General features: G+C 45.7%; 1 protein-coding gene across 3 annotated transcripts in view; it reads right to left on the bottom strand.

Annotated features, from left to right (window-relative positions):
• The window catches only part of SYT14 (synaptotagmin 14), a 1,343,600-nt gene that overhangs the window by 1,152,489 nt on the left and 167,940 nt on the right, over positions 1-23,171 (bottom strand). For all 3 annotated transcript variants that reach the window (XM_069608509.1, XM_069608511.1, XM_069608510.1), the window contains exon 2: positions 20,945-20,992. In XM_069608509.1, coding sequence (XP_069464610.1) covers positions 20,945-20,992 — 48 coding nt within the window. The remainder of the gene's footprint in view (positions 1-20,944; positions 20,993-23,171) is intronic.

Below are 23,171 nucleotides of genomic sequence, written 5' to 3'. Positions count from 1 at the left end.
CATGAGCCTGGCGCCAGAGGCGCCAGGACTGGCCCCAAGAAGGCCTAGGCTGCAAATTCTTGGGTTAAGTGGGGACTGGAGTCAAGGCTCTCCCTGGCCCGTAGGTTGGCCAGGGGGTCTTCAGAGTGTGGGTCGTGACACTTACCTGCACCCCTAACTCCCTTTTAAAACTTGTGGTAACTTTTAAAAACCTTTGAATTAATTTTGGCTTTGCCATTGAATGTTCACACAAGCACTTCAAAAGGTGGGAACATGTTTGTTAGTCAGATTAACTTGTCCCCTAAACATAGGAACTGTTCACTGGACCCTAGAAACCCTACCTTCATTTTTTCCAGCTTCACAAAACTGCATGTAACTTTGCTGAACTTTTGGGCTGAAGGCCCCATTCATCTTAGGGATGGAATTCTAAAGTTAGGATTGAACCGCTGTGGATCTGTAGTGCTTCCTTTTCAGCGGTTTGATCACTATTTTGCCTTACTCAAGTGATTGTGTATATGTATCATATTTGTAGTGTTGTGTGATATTATTACCTGTTAGTAGTCATTTTTCACTGTGTTATTTGGCCATAAGTAAAGAAGTATTTTTATACCTGATTATCTAGGTGTGTTCCTTCACTGCCTCACTGTGTGTGCTCATGTGTGTGCTCATTGTGGACCCCTTGCAAGCTCACCACCTCTTGAGACTTAGCCTAGACCACTCGCCTTGCTACCTTGAACTGGTTCGGCTACAGCTCCCGGAGTTGTCCCTGTCACAATACTAGGTTGGCCTTCTATACGTCTGTCCACCAGGCCAGAGTATAGAAAATCAGTCCTAACACTTAATACTCCCCTCTGCCTATTACTATTCTCCTCTCCCCACTTATACTCCTGTCTCCCCATTACTAAACCTACCACTCCCCATAACATTACACCTCTTTCACTCACAGACACACTACACAGGAACTCGTTACGCTAAATATATTTTAGGTCACTCACTACACAACCATGCTCACTAACATATTATCGTTGCCCTCAAAATCAAAACACCAATACTTCACCTTCTCGAGTAATAGCCGCTACACTCTACCACATCCTTGTTCCTCCTTCCTCCTTTAGGTCGCCGCTACACTCCACCACATCCTTGTTCCTCCTTCCTCCTTTAGGTCTCTTGACCTCCTGTTCCTCCTTTTGCCTCACCAGAACAACCCACACATTGCTGCCTCCTGTCCCGTCCCTTGTTCTGCACCTCACTCTGCCATTGGTCAGCTTTCCCTTATAAACCACCTGCTCTATCCCCACCTGGGAAGAGTTACATAGCACAAAATGCATAAAGGGTCATTTAGGCTCCGCCCCCTTTTCCAGCACAGAGCCGCCGCAGTGTGCCAACAAGGGTTCATAAAGTCCTATGTCCAAGTCCTTTGTCAGGGTCTAATTTTCTTTCCCTCTTGTTGGTAAGTCCAGTTTCGATTTGGACTTTAACTGTTTTCCATGGTGTTGTAGTGGGTTCTCCTTCCCTTGTGGCGGCTGTTCATTGCCGCCCAGGAGAGAAGCATGGTGTGGTTCGCCGTCGCACAACTGCAATTGTGTGCAGCTCTCCCTCTCTAACCACTCTCTTTTCCGCTGCCCTTACTCTACTGGCTGTTGCACACGGAGGGTTGCTTATGTTTTCACAGATATCTATCATTCCATGGCTTGTGAAGGGTGCTTGTGGTTTCTTGATGCTCTCCCTGTGCTCTGGTTGTAGTTTCCTGTAACACAAAGAAAGATTCTGGCAAGCAACTGTTGCCAGGTAAGGTGTGAGACAAAGCTGTACTGCTAATTTTCATGCAGGCACAAAGGGAAGGGCAAAGGCGTAGATCCTTCATAGCGGCCCTCTTACCCCCTTAGGGATAGGGCTAGCTCTGGGATTCCCACTTACAGGAAGTACTCCCACCCCCAGCTGAGAGAGGTCATTGCTCCCTTTTGACAAGGCCAGGGTATTGCCTTGTCACACACCTCTACCTTTCTCACACGTCTCTCGCCAAGTCTCTCTCTCTCTCCTCTTCCCCTCTCCACTAGCTGCCTGTGGGTTCCAGTTTAGATAATCACATTGACTTGTTTGACCACTGCTCGGTATTCCAACGTAAATGAAAATGGTTGCACAGCCAGGAACCATCGGACGTCTCAGGGTTAGTATCCTTGTCTCTTGTTATCCAGAACAAGGGGACACGATTGGTAATTAGTTTAAATGAACGGCCAGTCAAATAATATTGTAAACTGTAGACAGCTCACTTGATGGCTAGTGCCTCTAGCTCTATGATGGGGTAAATGGTTTCTCACGGATGGAGGTTTCGGCTGATGTATAATATTGCTTTTTACTTCGCTCCCCATGTACTAGCAGAGATAGGACCGCCCATAGACCAAAAGTCGAAGCATCCATTTGTAAGATAAATTATTTGCTGAAACCTGGCATGAAGAATACCCGACTCTTACACATGAATTCTTCAGTTTGAACACTGACTGGGCTCTAGTATCCCAGTGGATGGTTCTGGGGCATTTTATTTTTCAGCTTGTGCGTAAGGGGTCATGAGGTATCAAAGAACTGCCATATGAACCAGCGGTAAGAGCTGACAACACCTTAAAAAGCCAGAATGTCCTTTTTTCGTGGTCAGCTTTACTTGTTGCATAGCCCAGATCTTGGCTTCCCGCTGGAGACGTGTCGGAGCCCCAGGTATCCCCAGGTATTTCTCAGATGACACTTGGTGGGGTTGGCAGATTTACTTTTCTTAACTGCTCGCATACCCACTTCAGATGCCAGAGATGATCTTCACAATGACGCTGTACGCAATAATATCATCCAAATAGGCATTGGCGAATATTCAGCATGTGGCAAGGACTTAGTCCTATAGCCTCTAGAATTTGGCTGGGGCTCCATGGTATCCACAGGGCAGGGCAGTACATTGGAAATGGCAGTCAGGTGGCCATTTTGGCTTTTACCTTCTCTTTCAGAGGGACCTGCCATTAGCTCTTGGTTAGGTCCAGGGTGAAAATAAACTTCAGTGATCCAAGTCTCTCCACCAGCTCATCAACCCTTGGCATACAATATGCATCGAACTGCAAGGTCTCGTTCAGCCGGCAGAAGTCAATTCTAAAACACCACGTTTGGTCTGGATTTGGTACAAGGACGAGGAATAAGGGCTGTGGGATCTCTCAATTACCCATAGAATGATCATCTTCAACTTTTCCCTGATGATCCTTCTCCAGGCGTCCGGTAACCGGTAGGGTTTTAGAAGGATTGTTCTCCCAGGAGGGGTCTGTATCTGGTGAATGAACCCTTGGTGGAGAAAGGAAAAGTTACTCAGAGTAATGACTACTGTAATCCTGGTCCATAGTCCTCTTTCTTCCATACTTGTGGGATATTCAGCCCATTGAGACGGGAACAGAGCTTTCTGTAGCACCATACAAAATAAATCAAATTTTGAGTTTTCACAGGCCCATCGCGGCACAGGCTCTGCCTTCTGAAGCCCCGCCTCTGGGGCTTGTGCCTCAGTCCTTTTTCGAGCTGTGTAGGTGGGCTCCGATCTAAAAGCTAAAACATTTTAGGGTTATGGATGGAGGGTGAATGGACTAGGAGTACAGTAGTTATTATGGTGGGATGGTATAATACTTATAAAGCACAAGCTAAGGCCCAAGGGAACCAATGAGTCAACCAAACAGTGAGCTAGAACAGGTGAGTTTTCAAAACCCTATAGAACCGGTATGGTCAGTGATCTCCAAAAGCGTGGGGGAGCAGCATTCCACAGAGAAGGTACAAGAACCGAAAAGGAATGTCCCCCTGCGTGCACTCTCCGATAGTGTGGAACTATTAGTACATTTTGAGAAACTGAAGATAGGAACCTAGTGGGATGGTAAAAATTCACTTTTTATTGTAAGTACTTGGTACCTATGTTGTGAATTGCTTGTTGAGTAACAGACAGAGCCTTACATTTAATTTGAGAACTCACCGGCAGCCAGTGGCGCTTACGTAGCATGGCCTGTGAAGAGGTAAGGCGGGGGACATCCTGAGCTGACCGAGCTGCCACATTTTGTAGGGTTTGAAGTCGATGGATCTGAAAAACAGGCTAACCAAGACATATACCATTGCAATAGTCCAGAGGCCCCATAATGGATGATTTACCCACCATTAACCAGCATTCAGAAGGGAGAAAAGGAAGGATCTTCTTAAAAATGTTTGATCTAGTGAACCCGGCATTACATACTATTGTAATGTAGGTGTATCTGTAGCATGATGGCAGGAGTTTCACACCTCAGCTCCTCACTGAACTACTGTGAACAGGGTACAGCCGCAGGGAGTCAGGCCAAAAATCTGAAATCCATTTGGTATTAGGGCTGGGAGAGCCGATGACCAGGACCTCTGTTTTTTAAACTTTAGCCAGTTTTCGGGCAACCCAGTCTCCAATTGCTGATAGGCAGTTTTTCAGTTTACCAGGGGAATCCAGACAAAACACTAGCTGTGCCTCATCAGCATAGGTGTAAAAATGCACCCCGTGTTTAGAAATGAGGTCCGCCAAAGGGCGGAGATACAGATTGAAAAGAAGAGGGGACAAGGACGAACCCTGGGGGACACTGCAGGAAAGAATAGTCGGGGGAGAATAGTGGGAATGAAAACATACTGATTGCAAACAATCCGAAAGAAAAGAAGATAGCCACACCAGTGGAGTAGCAGCGATACCAGCCTCCTACAGGCCTCGCAGAAGAATATCATGATCAACTGTATCAAAGGCTGCAGAGAGGTCTAAAAGGATCAACACGCCAACCTCCCTGCAGTCCAGGGGTAATGCAAGGTCATCTAAAAGAGAAACTATAACTTATTCTGTGCCCAAACGCGGTATGAAGCCATACTGAAATGAATGTAAAAGATTATTGGCTTCCAAGAAGCAAGAGAGTTGAGGAGTAACAATTGCCTCCATAAGCTTCATAAGGACTGGTAGGAGAGATAGGGGGCGATAATTAATCGCTAAAGATGGATATAAGTGAGCTTTCTTTAGAAGTGGATAGATGAGTGCATGTTTCAAATGAGCCGGGATAACACCGGATAAAAAAGAAAGCTGACCAGCAGCAGTGAACAGGGTTATGATGAACAAGGGTATGATCTTTTGGGGGATGGCCTAAAGAATGAGAAGAGGAATAGGGTCCATAGGAGACACTGACTTGAGTTTATTAAGTGCAGCCACAACTTTATCATCAGTAATCAGTACAAATTGAAGAATAGCCGTGGGGCAAATCTGAAAATCATTAGAGATAGATTGACGATCTGGCAGATTTTCTCTGTAAAAAAGCACTTATTGAGTCGCACTGAGTTTGGGAGCCAGAGGAGTGGTTTCCTAATAAAGATAGTGAGGATAACTCTTTTGCAACTTTGAAAAGCTCTCTTGGAGAGCAAGATGCCGAAGTGATATGTGGAGTATTTTTGTCCACACCACTGCGCCACACTGCACCCCTTTGCCAATGGTCAAAGAAAACTGCCAAAAATGGAGGCAATAACCCCTGTGCGCACTAAATCTGCAAAATTGCGCAGAGTTCATAAACCACCAAAAGAGCTGCACGTCCTGCCACATACACAGGCAAAGTGGTGTAAAAGCAGGAATCACTGCTGTCATCTGTCACCTGAAACAAGGCCACAGAAGGGCCTAATCCACAAATGCCCTTAAAAAGTCTGTTACTTTCCCAGAGAATTATGAATGGAAAGCATGCTGTAACCATGAATTCTCCAGGCAGTCAGAGGAATCCAGGCATCACTGCCTGACAGCTGCCTAAGGAAATTGGCTGTCAAACCCAGTTTAAACGTATTTTCTTTTTCCTGAAAAATTGCAAAATCCACTATTTCAAACATTTTTCTGAAGGGCTAATTCTTTTAAAATGTTTAAATCCTTTATAAACTGTGCTTATATTTTATATTTGAAATGAAGACTTTAATGTCCAAGAGCCCAGTCTGGGGCCAATCCACTATGTAATTCTGATCTGACAGCCTGGCCTAGGAAAACTGACATCTCCACTTGACACTACCTTGAGAACAGGAAGGCTAATGGCTCTTAATGGTTCCCGCATAAACAAGCCACACAATGGGGCCGCATTAGACATTCGTCTGCAGGCTGACCAAAGAACAAAGGACAGGCGGAGCATTGACCTCTGCAAGGATGGGCAGGATGTGGAGGAGGTTTCTCAGTGAACTTCAAAGGACTGGACAGCTATTACCTGAAAGGGGAGGTTACACAGGAGGACTTTGCTGTGAAATCCTGATTTTGATTAAAAATTGAAAACTCTTTAACTGAACAACCTACAGAGGGATAAATCTGAAACTTGATAGACATTAAACTAATTTCAGCCATGTGATTTGAAGACATTAAGGAAACTCGTACCATGTAAGGAACCAAAGTTATGAAAAATGTCTGATTGTGGCAAAACTATTAATGTTGCAAACTTACAATTGTATGTACACGATCCACTGATAAGCGCCCAAGGATGTATCAAATTAGAAATGATTAATCCAAAGTGCTATGGGCAAAATTGATAGAAATCCATAGAATGACCAATACAGCTCTCACAAAGATGGGAAGTGAATGTAATTGTAGACAATCGAGTATAAAGTATCTGTGTCAAATGTTATGAGGTTACATAGTGGTAGAAATGTACATTTGTGCAAAAGTATGTTTGGGGTAAAAATCCAGGTGGGAGTTCTGTTCAGGCTGCCAACCAAAACAAAGCACATACTTGTAGCCACTCACAACCATGGGGGTGTGTTTTGGAGTTCTGCCCATGCCATAAACGGTGTAATGGATAAATATAGGAGTTTGACTACACATAGACACACTGCTTCCAGAACACACTGCTTCCAGAACCCATCCAGATGTCCATGCAGCACCTTATAGCAGAACTTTTCATCTTGTAGCCGACTCCAGAATCTTTGAAAGATCCAGATTTCTTTGCAGAATCCAGACTCTAGCATTGCAAAATTATTGCTAGCCTGACCCAATTGCAAACATCCCAAACTTGAAGGGATTTAATTCTGATTCAGCTTGGCTTGCTACCATTAAGGCGGGCCCGCTGAAAACTTGCATCCTGATATCTACCGTGTCCAGTAACCAGAAGGGGACCTTCCAAATCCAGGCTGAGGTGCAGTCCAAATTGACCAGAACCGCCTTGCTGATCCAATCCCGCTAGAGGTGCCCTGCTGCTGGTAGACCAGATCCAATTCATTGACCAGAGCTGACGGTCCAATTTAATAACTTCTTCTGTAAGTATTAACAGGAAGAACAGTGACCCTTAGTATATCTGCACTGTATTATCCCGATCTCAACCCATCCCATCTTTAATTCAGAACTCCAGTATTGTTAGAATCTTTCTTGCGCTGATTGTCTAATCTGTGTTCCAAAACCATAACTCCCTAGTGATTTTGGATAACTAAAGTAAATCCCAGGAAGAAGTAGAGTATCCACAACGGGAGGGATTGAGCTGATCACGTGACTGTAAGATCCATATGTGGCATTTTCTTTTTCATAGTCATAATATAGTGTAATCAAACCCATCTGTCATTTTCAAAAGCGCATTGCTGTTTTCATTTTCACGCTTATTTTGCAAAAACACCTCCCACTAAAACCTCTATAACTCCTTCAGTTTTAAATATAGAAACGACATTTCATCTCTCACTGATACCTAACATCCTTAGCTACATCCACAACTGCATCGCGGGACAGTGTATTTGACCCGTTTTTCTTCAATATCGCATAGTAAAAGTTTGCCGAGAATTTGCAAAATTCTCAAGTTTAGACGTGTCATTTCCCCATTTCAAGGTGCTTTTTCCATCCCATCCTGATCTGAAGTGTATATTGTTGTTTATATTACAGCCCATGTATGTTAGGACCTGATTAGTGTTGCTTTTCTTAGAATTTCGATCCATTTAAGCAGTTTTGCACCCTTTTGCATTATTTCACAAAGCCATTTTCACCTGTCATTTTCAAAGTGTAATTTGCCAAAATAAGGTTTTCTCTCTTGTGTGGAAGGGAGGATTGCCTATAACTCTAGACATTGTATCACATTGGTGTAGGATTGCTCCTTTGTATTGAACCAAACTTTGCAGGGGGAACATTAACCTAAATGCTATCTGTGTGCAAAACAAAATGTTCTTTTTCCCTGTGTTTTCTATTTTGCCTCCTTATAAGTGAGTTCAATTGCTTAATTGCTTTGCTTATTTCTGAATTGTATTGTCACCCTTTGGGTGATTGCTGTCCTATATATATATATATATATATATATATATATATATATATATATATATCGATAGTAACCCTATGTGTAATTAGAATATTAAACTAAATAAATAAATATTAAACCTTTACAAACTAGCCTGATTCCATGTCTTATCTCTTCCCAATAGGTGTGAAGATGGTAGATCAGAGTCGTGGAGCGAGTCCGGGGATTCCCTGAGGATGATGGAGCTCCCAAATTAGCTGGTAAATTGGCCTTTATAATGGAACTCTAGACTCAGGTACAGCGCGGCCAAGCGTTAGTTATTTATATGGCTTCTAACCTGTTGTGTTCTTTTTCCCCTTGCAGGAGAAGACTGGTGGCGTAGAGCGGAGTCTGGATGCTCGGGGGCAGCTCTGTGGCTGCAGGATGGAGGAACCGCGAAGGTGAATAAAAGAAGTGGAGGTCCAGCGTTATTGGTCGCCCGAATTAGGTGAGGAAAGGCTCCGACTCTGATAGCGATGGGATGCAGGGTCGAGGATGCCGAAGAACAGGTGCTGAAGTGAAAGCCAACTTCAAGTTCTGGAAGGCCTTTTCGGCGTCTGGAGTCCAAAAAAATGTTTTATTTTTTCTTAGTAAAGAAGTAATAGGATGAACGATTTCAGAAAATCCTGGGATGAATCGCCGGTAGAAATTGGCAACCCGAGTACGCTCCGCACTCCCTTGGTCGATGTCGGGGATGGCCACTGAAGAATAGCTTCCACCTTAAGAGTGTCCATGTGTACCCCTCGTGGGGTAAGCATGAAGCCCAAGAACTCGACTTCCGTGACATGGAAAAAACATTTTTCCAATTTGGCAAACAGCCAATGCTTACAGTGTTTTTTCCAGAACGGCCCTTATATGGCCCACGTGATCATCCTTGGATGCTGAATAGATGAGGATGTCGTCGATGTAGACAAGGACACAGACGTCCAGCAGTTCGTGGAGTACATTGTTCATAAAGAACTGGAATGCTGCTAGTGTGTTGCATAATCCAAAGGGCATGACCTGGTACTCGAAAAGTCCGTATTTGGTTCGGAATGCTGTCTTCCATTCGTCGCCTTTTTTCACTCTTACCAAATGGTAAGCTCCTTGTAGGTCCAATTTTGTATAGATTTGAGCATTCTTTACTTGGTCAAGTAGTTCCGAAATTAGTGGCAGAGGGTATCTATTCTATTCTTCACAGTAATCTGGTTAATGCCTTATAATCTATACAAGTTCTGAGGTCTCCTTCCTTCTTTGGCTTGTAGAAGAGAGCTGAGGAGGCTGGGGACTTGGATGGGCGGATGAACCCCTTAGCTAAGTACTGATCTAGATATGTTTTTAGGTGCTGATTTTCTTTCTCAGTCAGAGCGTAGATTCTGCTGCAGGGAATTTATGCTCCAGGGACCAGTTCAATTTGGCAGCCGTAACTTCTGTGTGGAGGCAGGGTGTTAGCTTGTTCCTTTTGGAACAGGTCCAGAAAACCTTGATATTCGGAAGGTAATGAACCAGAAATTCCTAGGATTGGTTTCCCCTTGAGTTGTAGATTCCTCACGTCCCTATGGTAGCAGCTCTTTGCAAATTCTTGAGGGAAGGACAGCTTTCTTGTGCACTGTTCAATCCTTGGGTTATGGGTTTCAAGCCACGAGATTCCGGGGATCATTTGGAACTGGGGGGCCCCTATAAAATCAAATGAAATGCTTTCCCCGATGACCATCCTGACATGTCAGCATCACCTTATCGGTGTGTTGAGTTACTGGCCCCGAAGACAGCTGAGAGCCATCCATGGCAGTAACGTTTTCCGAGTGTGATTTGTGCTGAAGTGGAAGGCCTATCCGTGCAGCCAGATCCTGATCGATGCAGTTTCCCACTGCCCTACTATCAATGTAGGCTTCTAGAGCATGTACTCTTGACGGTTGTTGGTGATGGGTTATTAATACCGGGATGACCAGATGGGAGGTCTGTACAACTTTCTTAATTCTGCTCGACAAGTGGACCCCTACACTTGCTGGGCACTTTTCCGACTTCTGTTCCTTTTCTTCGTTGCCACCAACTATCTTCTTGGGGGGTTTAATAGGGCAATCCCGCAAGAAATGTCCAGCCTTTCCGCAATATAAACAAAGTTGTTGTCTCCTTTTATCCCTCTCAGCCTCAGAAATGGGAGCTCGTAATCCTCCAATTTGCATAGGTTCGGTGGTTTCGTGAGCCCTGGCTTGATTGTCCCGAGGTCGCACGTAAACTGATCTCCCTTCCGCCCTCGTGGGGTCCATTTTTCGGTCTTGTAACCGGTGGTCCAATTGCACAGTTAGGTTGACATACTCCGTACAACACTCGGGCGGATTGACCACTTGAGATAGCCCCCGGTAAAAAAAGTGTGGTCCGTTTCTCCTCAGGCCAATTAGTCTGTGCAATGAGGCGGTTTGAAGGTGGCAATGTAAGTCAATAAGTCATGGTTTCCTTGTCTAGTAGATAGTAGTTTGTTGTCTAATGCTTGTCCTTGGGTGAGCTTGGCAAACAATTTTTCCAAATCTCGTTGGAATTCCCCAAAGTTACGAAGTATTGGATCTTCCTGGGTTACTAATGGTATGGACCAGTCAGCTGCACAGCCCCCCAAATAGGAAAGTACAAAGGCCACCCTTGCGCTGTCATTAGGGAAGCCTCCTGGTCGGCACAAAAAGTGGAGATGGCACTGGTTCATGAACACAGCATATTTGTTTGGGTCGCCGGAGAAGCGTTCTGGTGGAACCAGTGGAACTGATCCTGGAAGTACCACTTGCATTGGTGGTGATGGTTGAGGCAAAGGAGTTGGTGCAATCCCGGGTAATGGAACTTGTCCTGCGTGTGCCTGGAGCATTTGCCTTGCCAAATCATCCGTCCGTTCTCGGGCTACAATAAGGTCTCTCCTCAAAGAATTAGTCTCATGTCTTGAGGCATGCACTTCAGCCCGCAGTTTCCCCAGTAGTTGGGATAACTGGTCAGTTTCAGAGGTTTCCATAACGCCCAGGCAGAGATTCGGAGAGGCTTTGCGTTCTGTTATGCTCACCTGGTCTCTGCGGGGGCGTTGGGGCACGGTTGGAGCCCTCCCTCGACTTGGCTCCCCTGGATAGACTCTCTCCACCAGCTGCTGCTGAGCCTGTTGTTCTGGACGCTGGTATTGCCCCTGTGGTTTTGTAACGTTGAGCTCTCTGTCCTGCTTCTTGTAGCAGGGGCGCCTAGAGTGGACCTATTTGCTTCACTAGTCCGTGGAAGTGGTGATCCAGACCAGCTGCGACCAATCCACTTAGAAGGCAAGTCTTTTGGTTATGATTAATGTTTGTTATATTATAATGTCTTTTGCCTTGATTATTAATAGCAATTCTTGCAATGTCTTATCTCTTCCCAATAGGTGTGTGAAGATGGTAGATCAGAGTCGTGGAGCGAGTCCGGCGATTCCCTGAAGATGATTCCCGAATTAGCTGGTAAGTTGGCCTTTATAATGGAACTCTAGACTCAGGTACGGCGCGGCCAAGCGTTCGTTATTTATGTGGCTTCTAACCCGTTGTGTTCTTTTTCCACTTGCAGGAGAAGACTGGTGGCCTAGAGCGGAGTCTGGATGCTCGGGGGCCCCTCTGCGGCTGCAGGATGGAGGAACCGCAAAGGTGAAGAAAAGAAGTGGAGCTCCTGCGTTGTTGGACACCCGGATCAGGTGAGGAAAGGCTCTGACTCTGATAGCGATGGGATGCAGGTAAGATGCGCGCACAGCGATGGAGCGGGTGGAATCAGGTAAGGTGCGCCTTCAGCGATGGAGTATCTGGATTCAGGTAAGAGGCCCCTTCCGCGATGGAGTAGCTGGAATCCGATAAGATGCGCCTTCGGCGATGGAGTAGCTAAAATCAGGTAAGGTGTGCCTTCAGCGATGGAGTTGCTGGAATCAGGTAAGATGCGCCTTCCTCAATGAAGTAGCAGGATCCAGGTAAGATGGTCTTCAGTGATGGAGCAGCTGCAATCAAGTGGATGCACGATGAGATGAAGAACAGGTAAGGACAGCGGTAAGCGTTACGCTGCTGAAAGCAGAATAACGTGAACCGGAGGCATGTGAGTGGGTCGGCCTTAAATAGGCTGGCCCTGGCCCCTCCCTTTGGCCCCGCCTTGTGGCTCCACCTTGCCCCTCTCAGGGACTCTTGCACGTGCCTTCCAATGATGTTCTATGGCAACACCCGGCCCTCGGCACAGAGTGAGCAAAGCACATTTTTCCATGAGCCTGTCGCCAAAGGCACCAGGACTCAGTCCATTTGGACCTTGGGGGCGAGGAAGGCCTGGACCCTTGTCCAATGGCCATGACAACCCCATGGTTGGCCCCTGGCAGATGTTACACCTGATCCACTTCCGCATTCGCCGCTCCCGGAGTGAAGGGCTTGAAGCCACATCCCATGACCAACAGCCCATTCCCATATCGGCAGGGCCAAAAGTACCAGAGGGGGGATTTGGTCTCCCCTGTTTACTGATGTAAAACATTGAGACGGAATTGCCCATCCTGATGAACACCATCTTGCCCTGGTCATTTGGGAGAAATGCTCTCAACGCTAGGAATCTTTCAGCCCCAGGTAATTGATATGCTGAGCTTGGTTTTCCCCGACCATTGGTCAAAAATTTGACAATGGTTCATTGTTACGAAACTGGGAGGAATCCGTGGTGATAACTGCCTGTGGGGAGGGGTCTCAGAGGGGAACTCTATGCAACAGATTCTGAGGTGTGGACAACCGCATCAAATCCTGAACCAATTCTGGAGGGATTGGTATAAGATTTGACTACGGGTCCAGTTCTTGAGACCATGTCCTATGGGGCATTGGCGCAGTTGTCCGCATTTTCAATCTGGTCAGAGTAACCATCTGAACACATGATGCCATGAAACCCAACAGGCTCTGGAAAAACCAATTACTGAAACTGTTTGCGGAAAGGAAAAGTGAGCAGGTGTTCTGAAAAGTCCATCACTCTTTCCGATGTCACAAAAATCTTGGCCTATTGGGTGTCTCAGAGGAAGACTATAAAGATCAGGCGCAGGAACACTGTCAAATGAGACCTCTTCCAGTTCACCGGCAGGCCAAGATCGAAAAGCAAGTCCAGTAGATAGCAGAGTTGCACCTCCACAGTCTCTGGGAAGCGAGCTCCTAATAGCCAGTCATCCAAGTAGAGATAAACATGGACGCCTTGAAGGAGGAGATAGGAGGCAACAGATGCCACCATCTTCGTAAAGACTCTGGGTGCTGCTTTTAAACCGAAATGGAGGACTCTGTACTGGTAGTGGGAATGCCCCACCAAAAACCTAAGAAGCTTTCGATGAGCGGGGAATATAGGGATGTAAGTACACATCCTTCAGATCCACTGCACAGATCCAATCTCTCTGCTGTACAGCAGACCGGATCTGATCCGGCATGATCATCTTAGATTTCTGAAGGGGAAGGGAAAGATATAAGTCCGTCAAGTCCAGGATGGTGTGTATGGCTTCCTAATTCGACTTTGCCACCGTAACTAGATGAAAGTAAAAACCCTGGCTGACTTCTGAACTCTGCACCTCCTTTATGGCTTTCATCTAAAAGAGTTTCAAGATTTCTAGCCTCAGAGTGGGAGATCCAACCTGGTTTCTAGGAGGGTCGGACGTGAGGTAAAGGAAGTCTGTATCCCTTGCTGGTTGCCGACAGCAACCGGGAATTCATGGTTACAGTCCTCCAGGCCTCTAAATGTAGAGAGATTCTGCCCCCACCGGAGTGCTGTAGGACTGGGCAACCCCATCACTTTGAGGACTTATCAGGCGGCATAAACGAAGCAGCGGTTGATGAGGAAGGAAGGGAGAAAAAACCATGCCTGAGGTCTTCTGTTTCTTCTGTTGAGTGCTGGGTGACCTGTCCTGCTGCCTCGCCTTGCACTCTTGGAGGCCTCGTAAACCAAAGAAAGATCACGACTGAGACTCCTCTCTAGAGGTTATCTACGGCTTTACTGTTGCAGGTTTGGTTTAAACAGACGATTTGGCCGTAATCCTGCTCGCCATTTTCCTGGCTAGCTCCTCATTCGTAGAGCTATAGAAAAGATCCTTCCCATCAAATGGGAGGTTCAATGTCTTATCCTGAACCTCCTTCATAAACTTAGTGGCATGAAGGCCTGCCTGTCTGCATGCATTCGCCCCGATAGAGACTCTGCATGCAGAAGTGTGAACATGATGGGTTGCTACCTCCAGACGTTCCTGAGCAATCATTTGGGCATCAGCCAGGCCCCCCCTTAAACTGCTCCAAATGTTCTGGGTTTATGAACTCTTCAGATTCCACTAGATCCTTCCATGGCCGCAGGTTTGTGACAGATAAAACTGCTGTCGCATTAGCCTGCCTCAACTGCATCGCAGAATTTACAAAAAAGTCTTTGCCCAGGGTTTCCAGAGTCTGATTTTCCTTGCTCAAAACCTGAGAGGCGGGAGACGCAGAGGGGAGCCTTGAAAACATAGGTGGCGCCGCCACAACCGATGAAGACGGTTGAAGACAAGATGACAGGGAAACTTCCTCAGATTGGAGCAACCTCTACCTCACGTTGATTTTTCTGTTCTTGGTGGTTACTGTATGAGGTTTCATCCAAACTTTCCTTGCCTTTGCCAGAACACCTTTCTGCAGACCCACACCCATTCTTTCCCACATTCTGATGGATTGAGTCCCAGCCAAAACCCCAGTCTCAGAAAGATGAGTCTCCAGAATAGGAATTTCCAGGAAAGCCATTAAATCTGTGATTCGGTCATGGAAGGCTCTCGCCTAAGAGGAGATCTCGTCCTCTTCCTCTGGGGGGGGGTCGTCAGTACCCTCCAATAGTGGTGGAACTGCATCCTGTGGATGCAGTGTTAATGGCGGACCAGGAGTCTGAGGAATAAGTGAAGGAACTTCCAGGCACCGTGGGCAGAAGTGACACTACCTCAACCAGTCTGCGAGGTTCCTGAGGTTTAGGAATAAGCTCCAGAAACAGGTCCTTAAAATACTCCTTCATAGGATCAGAATTCATTGATGCCTCAAACCTATTAAAGAAGGCATCCTCTGAGAATCTGTGATGTGGCTGAGGCAACGGTCTCTGAGGAGGTACAGGCCTTGGCGTGAATCTGTCAAGATTAGCTGCTAAATTGGTCTCGACAGCCATGGATCCACACAATGAAGTGGAGAAGTAATGGGCACAAAGAGCAGGAGGCAGCAACATACATTCTACCATGGGAGGAAAAGGACAGCATTCAAACGTAACACTGGGTGGAGGTGCAAACTGATCTTTGCCCAAAGAAGCAGCGAGTGTGAACTTTGACTGATTTTTAACCGCTGAAAAAATGGATTCGAAAACTGCTGGTGACATTTTACGAGTGAAGGTGTCCAATCTCCTAGTGGTCGTACACCTTTGGAACTGTGTCAGCCCCAGAATCACAGAATGCAAAATGCTCAGACACAAATGGCTGGCCCATAGAGCGCAGATAGGGTCTTGCTTGTATTAACCCTTGTATTAACCTTGATAGAGGGAACCTCAGCAGTGCTGGTGCAGAATTTAGCCCTCACCAAGGGATCCATGGAATGTGTCCTGGGGAATTTAGCCCCTGACAGGGCCAAGCCGGTAACTGGATTAGCCTTCCCTGAGGGGACCTTCAGAGCAAATTCCGGTGGTGCTTTTAGACCCTGAGCATGGATCTTTGCAGCGCGCTCCAGTATCCAAAAAAGCTTGGATGGCCTTGGAACAAGTCCTGGTAGCGCTAGGATCTGAGCAATCCCTCCCCATGGCCATCCCCGACTGCGTGGAGAAAAGGACTGATTCACAAGACCCGGAGGTGGGGCTTGGGGAGGCAGAGCCTGTGGCCGCAATGCGCCGGGCCCATATTATAAACATAAAATAGCACAAATGTTTTTGTACGGTGTGTCCCACAAGTATGGATGAAAGGTGACAGGACATAGGAGTACATGTTGGGGTACTTTTTGATCCAATCTGCCAGCTCTTGATGCCATTTGGTGGTCAGACCAGGAGCAATGGTCACTCCTAAGACCTCTGTTGAAAGCAGCTCTTTCCAGGTGTCAACATACAGAAGTGTCACTGAGTTTTCCCTCTAAGCCTTGAGTCTTTTGGTGCCATATCATTTTTCTCCGGTCAGCCTGCTGTACCTTGCAGGTGAGGAATGATACCACTTCTGCGATCGTATACGGGCCATGCTATGGTCAATAGTTTATTTTGGGTCATTGGCAATAGGACCATGACTTAGTCTCCCACTTGAAAGTCTGCAGCCATGCCCTTTTTTGTAAACCCTTTCCGGCTGGGCCTGGGCTGCCACCGAATGGGTCTTCAACTTCTGCACCCATCCATATACTCCCGGGTGTTTCTTACCATAGGGTGATCACTGAATGAATGGTTGGTGGGCACATCCCATTTATCCTGAAATATACAGGAGGATGTCTCTGGGGTTGCTGCAGTTCATAAGGGCAAAACCCGGTGGAGGCTATGGAGGGGGCTGTCTTCCTTACAGGAAACAGGGCCCAGGAGACCAAGTCATTCTAATCCTTCTCGTCATCGATGACCAACCTCCTTAGAATCTGCTTCAGTGTGTTTTTGAAGCATTCAACCAGTCCATCAGTCTTGGAGTGTTAGATAGACATTTTTAAAGATGGAATTTTCATAAAGTTCCTTCATCTCATCCATGCGTCCTGGCATGAAACAAGTTCCTTGATCTTCCAAAACCTTGGTAGTTAAGCAGGCTCGAGTAAAAAAGGGAAGGAGGGCCTTCAGTATGGCCGAGGTCATGTTGCTTCTTATGGGGGAGGCCTTCTCTGGGTAGCGAGCTGCATAGTCGACCACCACAAGGCTATATTGATTTCCAGACTTTGATGATTCCGCGAATCTGACCTATACGATGGAAGGGCACTTCGATTACTGGGAGCAGAGGAATCCTGGATACATCATCCAATGATGTTTTCTGGCATGTGGGGTAGCAGGAACATAATTGTTTGATCTGTGCGTAACCCCTGGCCAGTAGAAGCAGCCAAGAGGGGTCTATTGGGTCTTCTCCAGCCCCACATGTCCAGCCGTGAGAATCAAATATGCCAATTTAAGCACAGCCCAGCGGAAGGCTTTCAGGAATAGTAACTGATGATAGCTGAGACTGCCACCTCCAGGATTCAAGCGGACTCAATAGAGCCTTCTCTCTCGATGAAGTGTGGGAACTTCATAGTTCGGCTCCCTGCCTCAGAGACCAAGTTTTTACCAGGCTTGTTCCAAGAGGGGTCCATCCTCTGGGCTTCAGCAAATTTCAAGAAAATGACTGGGGAGTTCTCCAACTGGTCTCTCGGCTTCTCTGGATTCCGTCATTTATCCAAATCCTGCTTTTGCTCATTCTGTTCTATCAATGGTTTCCACTTCTTTGATGGTCTGTATCAGGGCCAGTTCAAATAGGTTGGGCAACCGGCTGCCCTGGCATCAGGGTACAGGAGGCATTCTCGAAGTTTATCAGTAGGAACTTGATCTCTCCCAGATAATCCTGGTCAATAACTCTGGCCCTAACTTCCAGGAATTGCTTATGGGACAAGTCAGACTTTGAGGCTACCCTCGAGTAGGTCCCCTCTGGCATCTCCATCTTCAAACAAGTCCAGACAGGGGCTTGGCATCATGGTGGGATTGTCAACTCATCTGCACACAGACTGCAATGCACAGCACCCAGTGTGAGTCTGGTAGGTTAACAGGACGTGCTCATCAGACCACTCTGCATCTCGGGGCGATGGAGGCATCCGTATCAGGGCCTAGTATCCCACCACTGACACCATGTGTCACAGAAAAACACAGATTTTGAGTCCAATGGTTTTTATTTGTATCAGTCTCGCTCTTGTTTTCCAATGGATTTCTTTCCTAATCCAGGTGTCTGATAACCCCTACTGTTCAATAGCAGCTAATGGTAGCTCCCTAACTGTAGGATATATAAAGTCCCTCAGGGACGTTCTAGCTTTCCATACTCTAACTAAAGTGTTCAAATGGGAATTTGAAAAGTGTCTTGCACTTTCTCTGGAGTATTCAGACTGCTTCAGTCATGCCCACTCACCTCTTCTCCTCTACACTTACAACCACTCCCCTCCACTTAATTCTTCCAGCCATCCCTCTGATGTTTCACTCCTACCCTAGTGTCCACCTTTTTGATGTTAACAGTCCTCCCACTCCACCTTACTATTCCCCTCTATTCCACTACTCTCATCGGCCTTCCACTACTTTCATCCTTCGACCAATACTCCCCTCCTCCCACCACTACTCCCCTTCAGCCAAAACTACTCGTACCATTCCTCCCACTCTCTACAACACCACTCCTCTTTCATTCACAGACACACTACACAGCAGTCCTTACACTAAATAGTCTAAGTCACTCGCGCCACACAACCATGCTCACTCCCACTGCAGTACCCTTGCACACAAAACACCAACACCTCACCTTCTCCAGTAATAGCTTCTACACTCTGCCAAGTCCTCATTCCTCCATCTGGTGTCTTGATCCTCCTCTAACCTCACTGCCCAGGAGGTGTTATATAGCACAAAATGCACAAAGGACCACTTACCCTGTGCCCCCTTTTACCATGCGGGGTCACTGCGATGTGTCAAAGGCAGTTTTTACAGTTTTATGTTCAAGTGCTTGTTCGGTCTGAGTCTCTTTCCCCCTTGTTGCTAAGTCCAGCCTCCCTTGGGACTTTAACCATTTGTTTCATGGGATATCTTGCAGTGGCAATGTCTTGCTGTGCAAGAGTGGAGCATGATCAGGTTTGCTATTACGTGGCTCTCCCACACTTTCTCTCTCACGGGTAAGGATGCCTCTGGGTTTCCCACTTCCACTATGAACACGATTTCACAAAATCGAAATAGCGGGATTACAACAAAAATACCAGACTATTTCTATGTGCTTTCTGGAGTCAGTGGAGGGGCTGTTCAATGGGAATGTAGGATTCTGCGACTGCATATTTTATTACATGGATATATTGTTTTTTCCCAATATTTATTATTACCTAATCAAGGAAAAGAAGTGTGCCTGCCACAGTCACTTTGATCTACACTAATCTCATTTAAGGCTTTGAGTAAGTATTCGACCGAATTCCGGCTGAAATAAAGCTATTGGGCTCCGGCCGAACAGTTTCTTGCTATTCGGCTCTTGCCGAATACTTTGACATTCTCATTGAAATACAATGCAACATGAACTCAGAAAGGCAAATATAAACTTCAGTTTGCAAAACTGAATAGAATTAGACCAGACAAATTGCTATCACACAGATGAAAGATATCGTATATTGTAACCTGCTCTTTTGGGCATGTTTTGTTACAGATTCTTAGACAAAAAAGGTGCTCATCTTTTATACTTAGCAACAATATAGGAACATCTTTTCTTTTGGCGAATGTTTATATGCAATGTGCACTTTTTTCAGTTGGAAAAAACAAACTGAAAGAAATGTGCATCTATACTTTCAGTTCCTGTCATGTAGCTTCCCATTGCATACGTCATGGTCCCCCCTAATCTTTTTTTAAGGACTTGAGTCCTGAGTTTAACATTATCTGATATTGTATCAGGAATGATAAATTGCATATGTTTGTGTATCGGGGAGAAAGAGTGGCTAGGATGAGTTTGGGTGGGGTGAATAGATGTGAGATGGAGTTCAGATTTCCTCTTGACTTGTGTCCTGCATGAGCCGACATTAAACATTTTATACATTTCTATGTGAGCTGCATCGACTTTGCAACTGGATAGAGAATGCAATGCATCTGATTCACAAAGGCAGTCCTTTTGCATTTGTGAAGCCTCCTAATTTAACTGGCACTGAATAAGCAACAATCTTCTGTACATTTGGTCCCTTCATTTTGGTTAAATCTGCTTTTATTCTGACTTTTATATTTTAAATAAAGATGCTAAATTAATTACAACGACGACAAATAAAAGTCTAGAATGCATTTAAATGGTGCTTTATTTGTTTTTTTAATAAGTCTTTTTTTGGAAGTTTGGAACATGATTTATTAAATAAAACAACTATTTGACTTCATATTCTATTCGGTACAGCCCTAATCTCATTCAAGTATCATATTCACAACTGAGCATATGGGATGCAGCCTTAACTTTTTTTGCAGCATGCGAGTAAGCCACTATATACCAAAGAAATGATGCATTGTGTACTGTACTCAAGGTGTATTGTAGGATTCTATAGGTTTAAAACTTACATAATAATCTTACATATACTCATATAGCGCTTCATGCTGGATGCCTTTCTCTTCTAAATGTTGAAATAGCAGGTGCATTAACCCATTTAATGGTGCTCAATGTATCGCCCTCATAAGGATGAAGGGCTGAGTTGACTCTGCCATGGGATTTGAACTTGTGAAGTGCAGTAGGAATTTATGTGAGAGGCAAGAACTTAATTTGGATGCTACCTATATATGCACACCACTTGTTTTTGCGTAAAAAGAATGTAAAACAAACAGCGCAGCATTATTATGTATTCCTGGAGCTAGGATTTTGTACTTTTAAAAGCAACAAATATGGGTTAAATACCAGGATTCCAAAATTACGCTGGGATTCTTTCTTTACAAATATGGGGGTTATTGACAAGTGGAATTTCTCTGCGCAGGCACAGGGGTCATCAGTCTGCGGCCCCTTCAAATGCATGCATCGAAACTCTATCCAAAGTGGCTTACTGATAGGTAACAAACGTCTTCAAATGTTATGTACATCTTACCTTTCCTGATGCAGATGAGCTGATGAACTCCACAGGTTCGTTCTCCACCTGCCATAAAATGAATGAATGAAATAGAATTACAAAGAGTGGAGAACAGGCTATGAAAAGTTCAAAGCTCACATATTTATCGTGCACTAAAGAGCATGGATTGCTTGTATTGCTCTTTGCATCACTGTGCTTATTCCTCTAATGATAATTACTGTAGCGATCACCCACGCTTAGGCGGGCATTACAGGGTTGGTAATGGCCCATCAGCCTGACACTAGGCGGGCCTGAACGAAGCAAGCACCTCAGTGAGGGCTCATGGTCGTTCCTGGCCCTACACGCCCTCGAAGGGGGGGTGATTGCTATTAGCACCCAGCGGATGTCCGGGGTGCAATCAATTATTTTATTTTTAAGTCGAGCGCCCTTCCCCGGGTGGGAATCTCCAGTGAAAAAGAAACACGTCCACCACTGTAAATAGAAAAGGGACTAGACCCATTTTCTATTTCGGCAGCCTGGGAAGGAGCAGCAGTGCAAGAAGGTAAGTGGGGTGGGAGACACGGTGCAGCAGGAGGTTGGGGGTGACTTGTCGCAGAGGGTGTGATGGGGTAAGTGGGTTGTTGGTGAAGGAGCGAGAGAAAAAATGACGGGCACCCGTGCAAGGGCCTCGGGTGGCTGGAGACACGTGGGCGGTACACTGTTCTCGTCTGCGTTTCTAGCTGCCTGATAGGCTGAGCGCCCGTTCCCTGGTGCGAACGTTCTTTTTGGAATCATGAACTGGTCTGGTTTATAATGGTGTAGCTTCTTGACGCTATTTGAGAGTTGCATGTGCCGGCTGTATCTCGTAATGTATGCATTTCATAGCATCGGCATTCAAGAACACAGTATGGAAAGAAGGAATCGAGGTAAGCAACCTTGTTCACCCATCCCAAATAAAGAGGTCTTGATGCGCATTTCCTTTTATAAACCTTCTTTGCACCATGCAAAAAACTAAAGGCCAGTGAAAAAAAGAACACACATCTCAAACTGAAGACTATGAAAACAAATGGAGAAAAAAATCCCAAGATTATAAAATGGCCTTCATATACAAAAAACTGCTTGTGCTACCTTTTCACCAAGCTCATGTTAATTGTGAATGAACCGTTTCTAAATTGAAACCAGTTAGTGTATTCAAAGGAACATAATGTATGGGGATGATGGTGACCTTGTGCCTCCAGGGCTGGAATCCACAGCTACTGGCTTCCAATTAAAATAGGAACATGCAGGGTTTAGGACAGATGTGTATAATTTGGCCGTGGCACAATTGTTCGCAGCCCAATTTGGTCGCAAAGACAATTTTTCTGCAGCCAAAAATCGGGCCCAACTTAAACCGCCCACCTCCCCCAATACACTCCCCCACCCTCCCCCTACATACATTTTTGCGGTCCGCTCTTCTTCTCACCCTGCGGTGTCGGATCCGTCCCTCCTACGTGGGTCGGAAATGCCAACGCAGGGTCCGCTTATCTTTTTGTTTTTGCGTCCCCGCCTCCAAACCTCCGAAAGCGGGGGACACCCCTGCTATCCCCAAAGGCCATCACTAGCAAACATTGGGAGCGGGGGAAACCCCCGCAAACCCTGCTCTCCATGTTTACAATCTATCGAATGGTACTGGCCGAATTCGGTCAGATTTACCATACGATCGATTGTATACGATCAGTTTGGGTACTACCTTTAGGACTATTCCTAAGTTCACCCTGTGATGCACCCCAATTGAAAACTGATGCATTGCTCCTTCGTTTGCATTTGCAGTACCTGTATTGGGAAGGCAACTATCAATAGCGAAAGTAATATAAAAAGACATTTAAGACATGGAGCACAACATAATCGTTCAGCCTATCTAGCTTTACAACAGTATACAGTCTAAGACTTGGTGCAGAATTAGAACACATTGAGAGCTTAATGACAAAAGGGGAGGGGGATTTCTTAAAATACTAATAGTGGAGGTCAATGATCTTTTGGTTCAGATTAGAATGGAGACTTGCGAGGCCTGACCTTCCAGACTATTTCCCATTATGAATGGCAGCGTGGAATGTCTGAAATGGATATTCAGGCTTTCAATCGAAGGATCACGGCTGATCAGTCAAATTTATTGGAAATAATGTGTTTTTAACTGCCAATGGAGGACGTCCTTGTGAACAAATTGTTTTTCACACCCGGGAACTCCTCTCTAGAACAGGCTTTGCAAATTCATAAAAATCCCACTGCA

Source organism: Ambystoma mexicanum, chromosome 4q (assembly GCF_040938575.1).
Source record: "Ambystoma mexicanum isolate Mex_15411 chromosome 4q, UKY_AmexF1_1, whole genome shotgun sequence".
NCBI lineage: Eukaryota > Metazoa > Chordata > Amphibia > Caudata > Ambystomatidae > Ambystoma > Ambystoma mexicanum.
The sequence above is the reverse complement of the archived record's forward strand: the minus strand, read 5'-3'. Positions and strand labels throughout refer to the sequence as shown.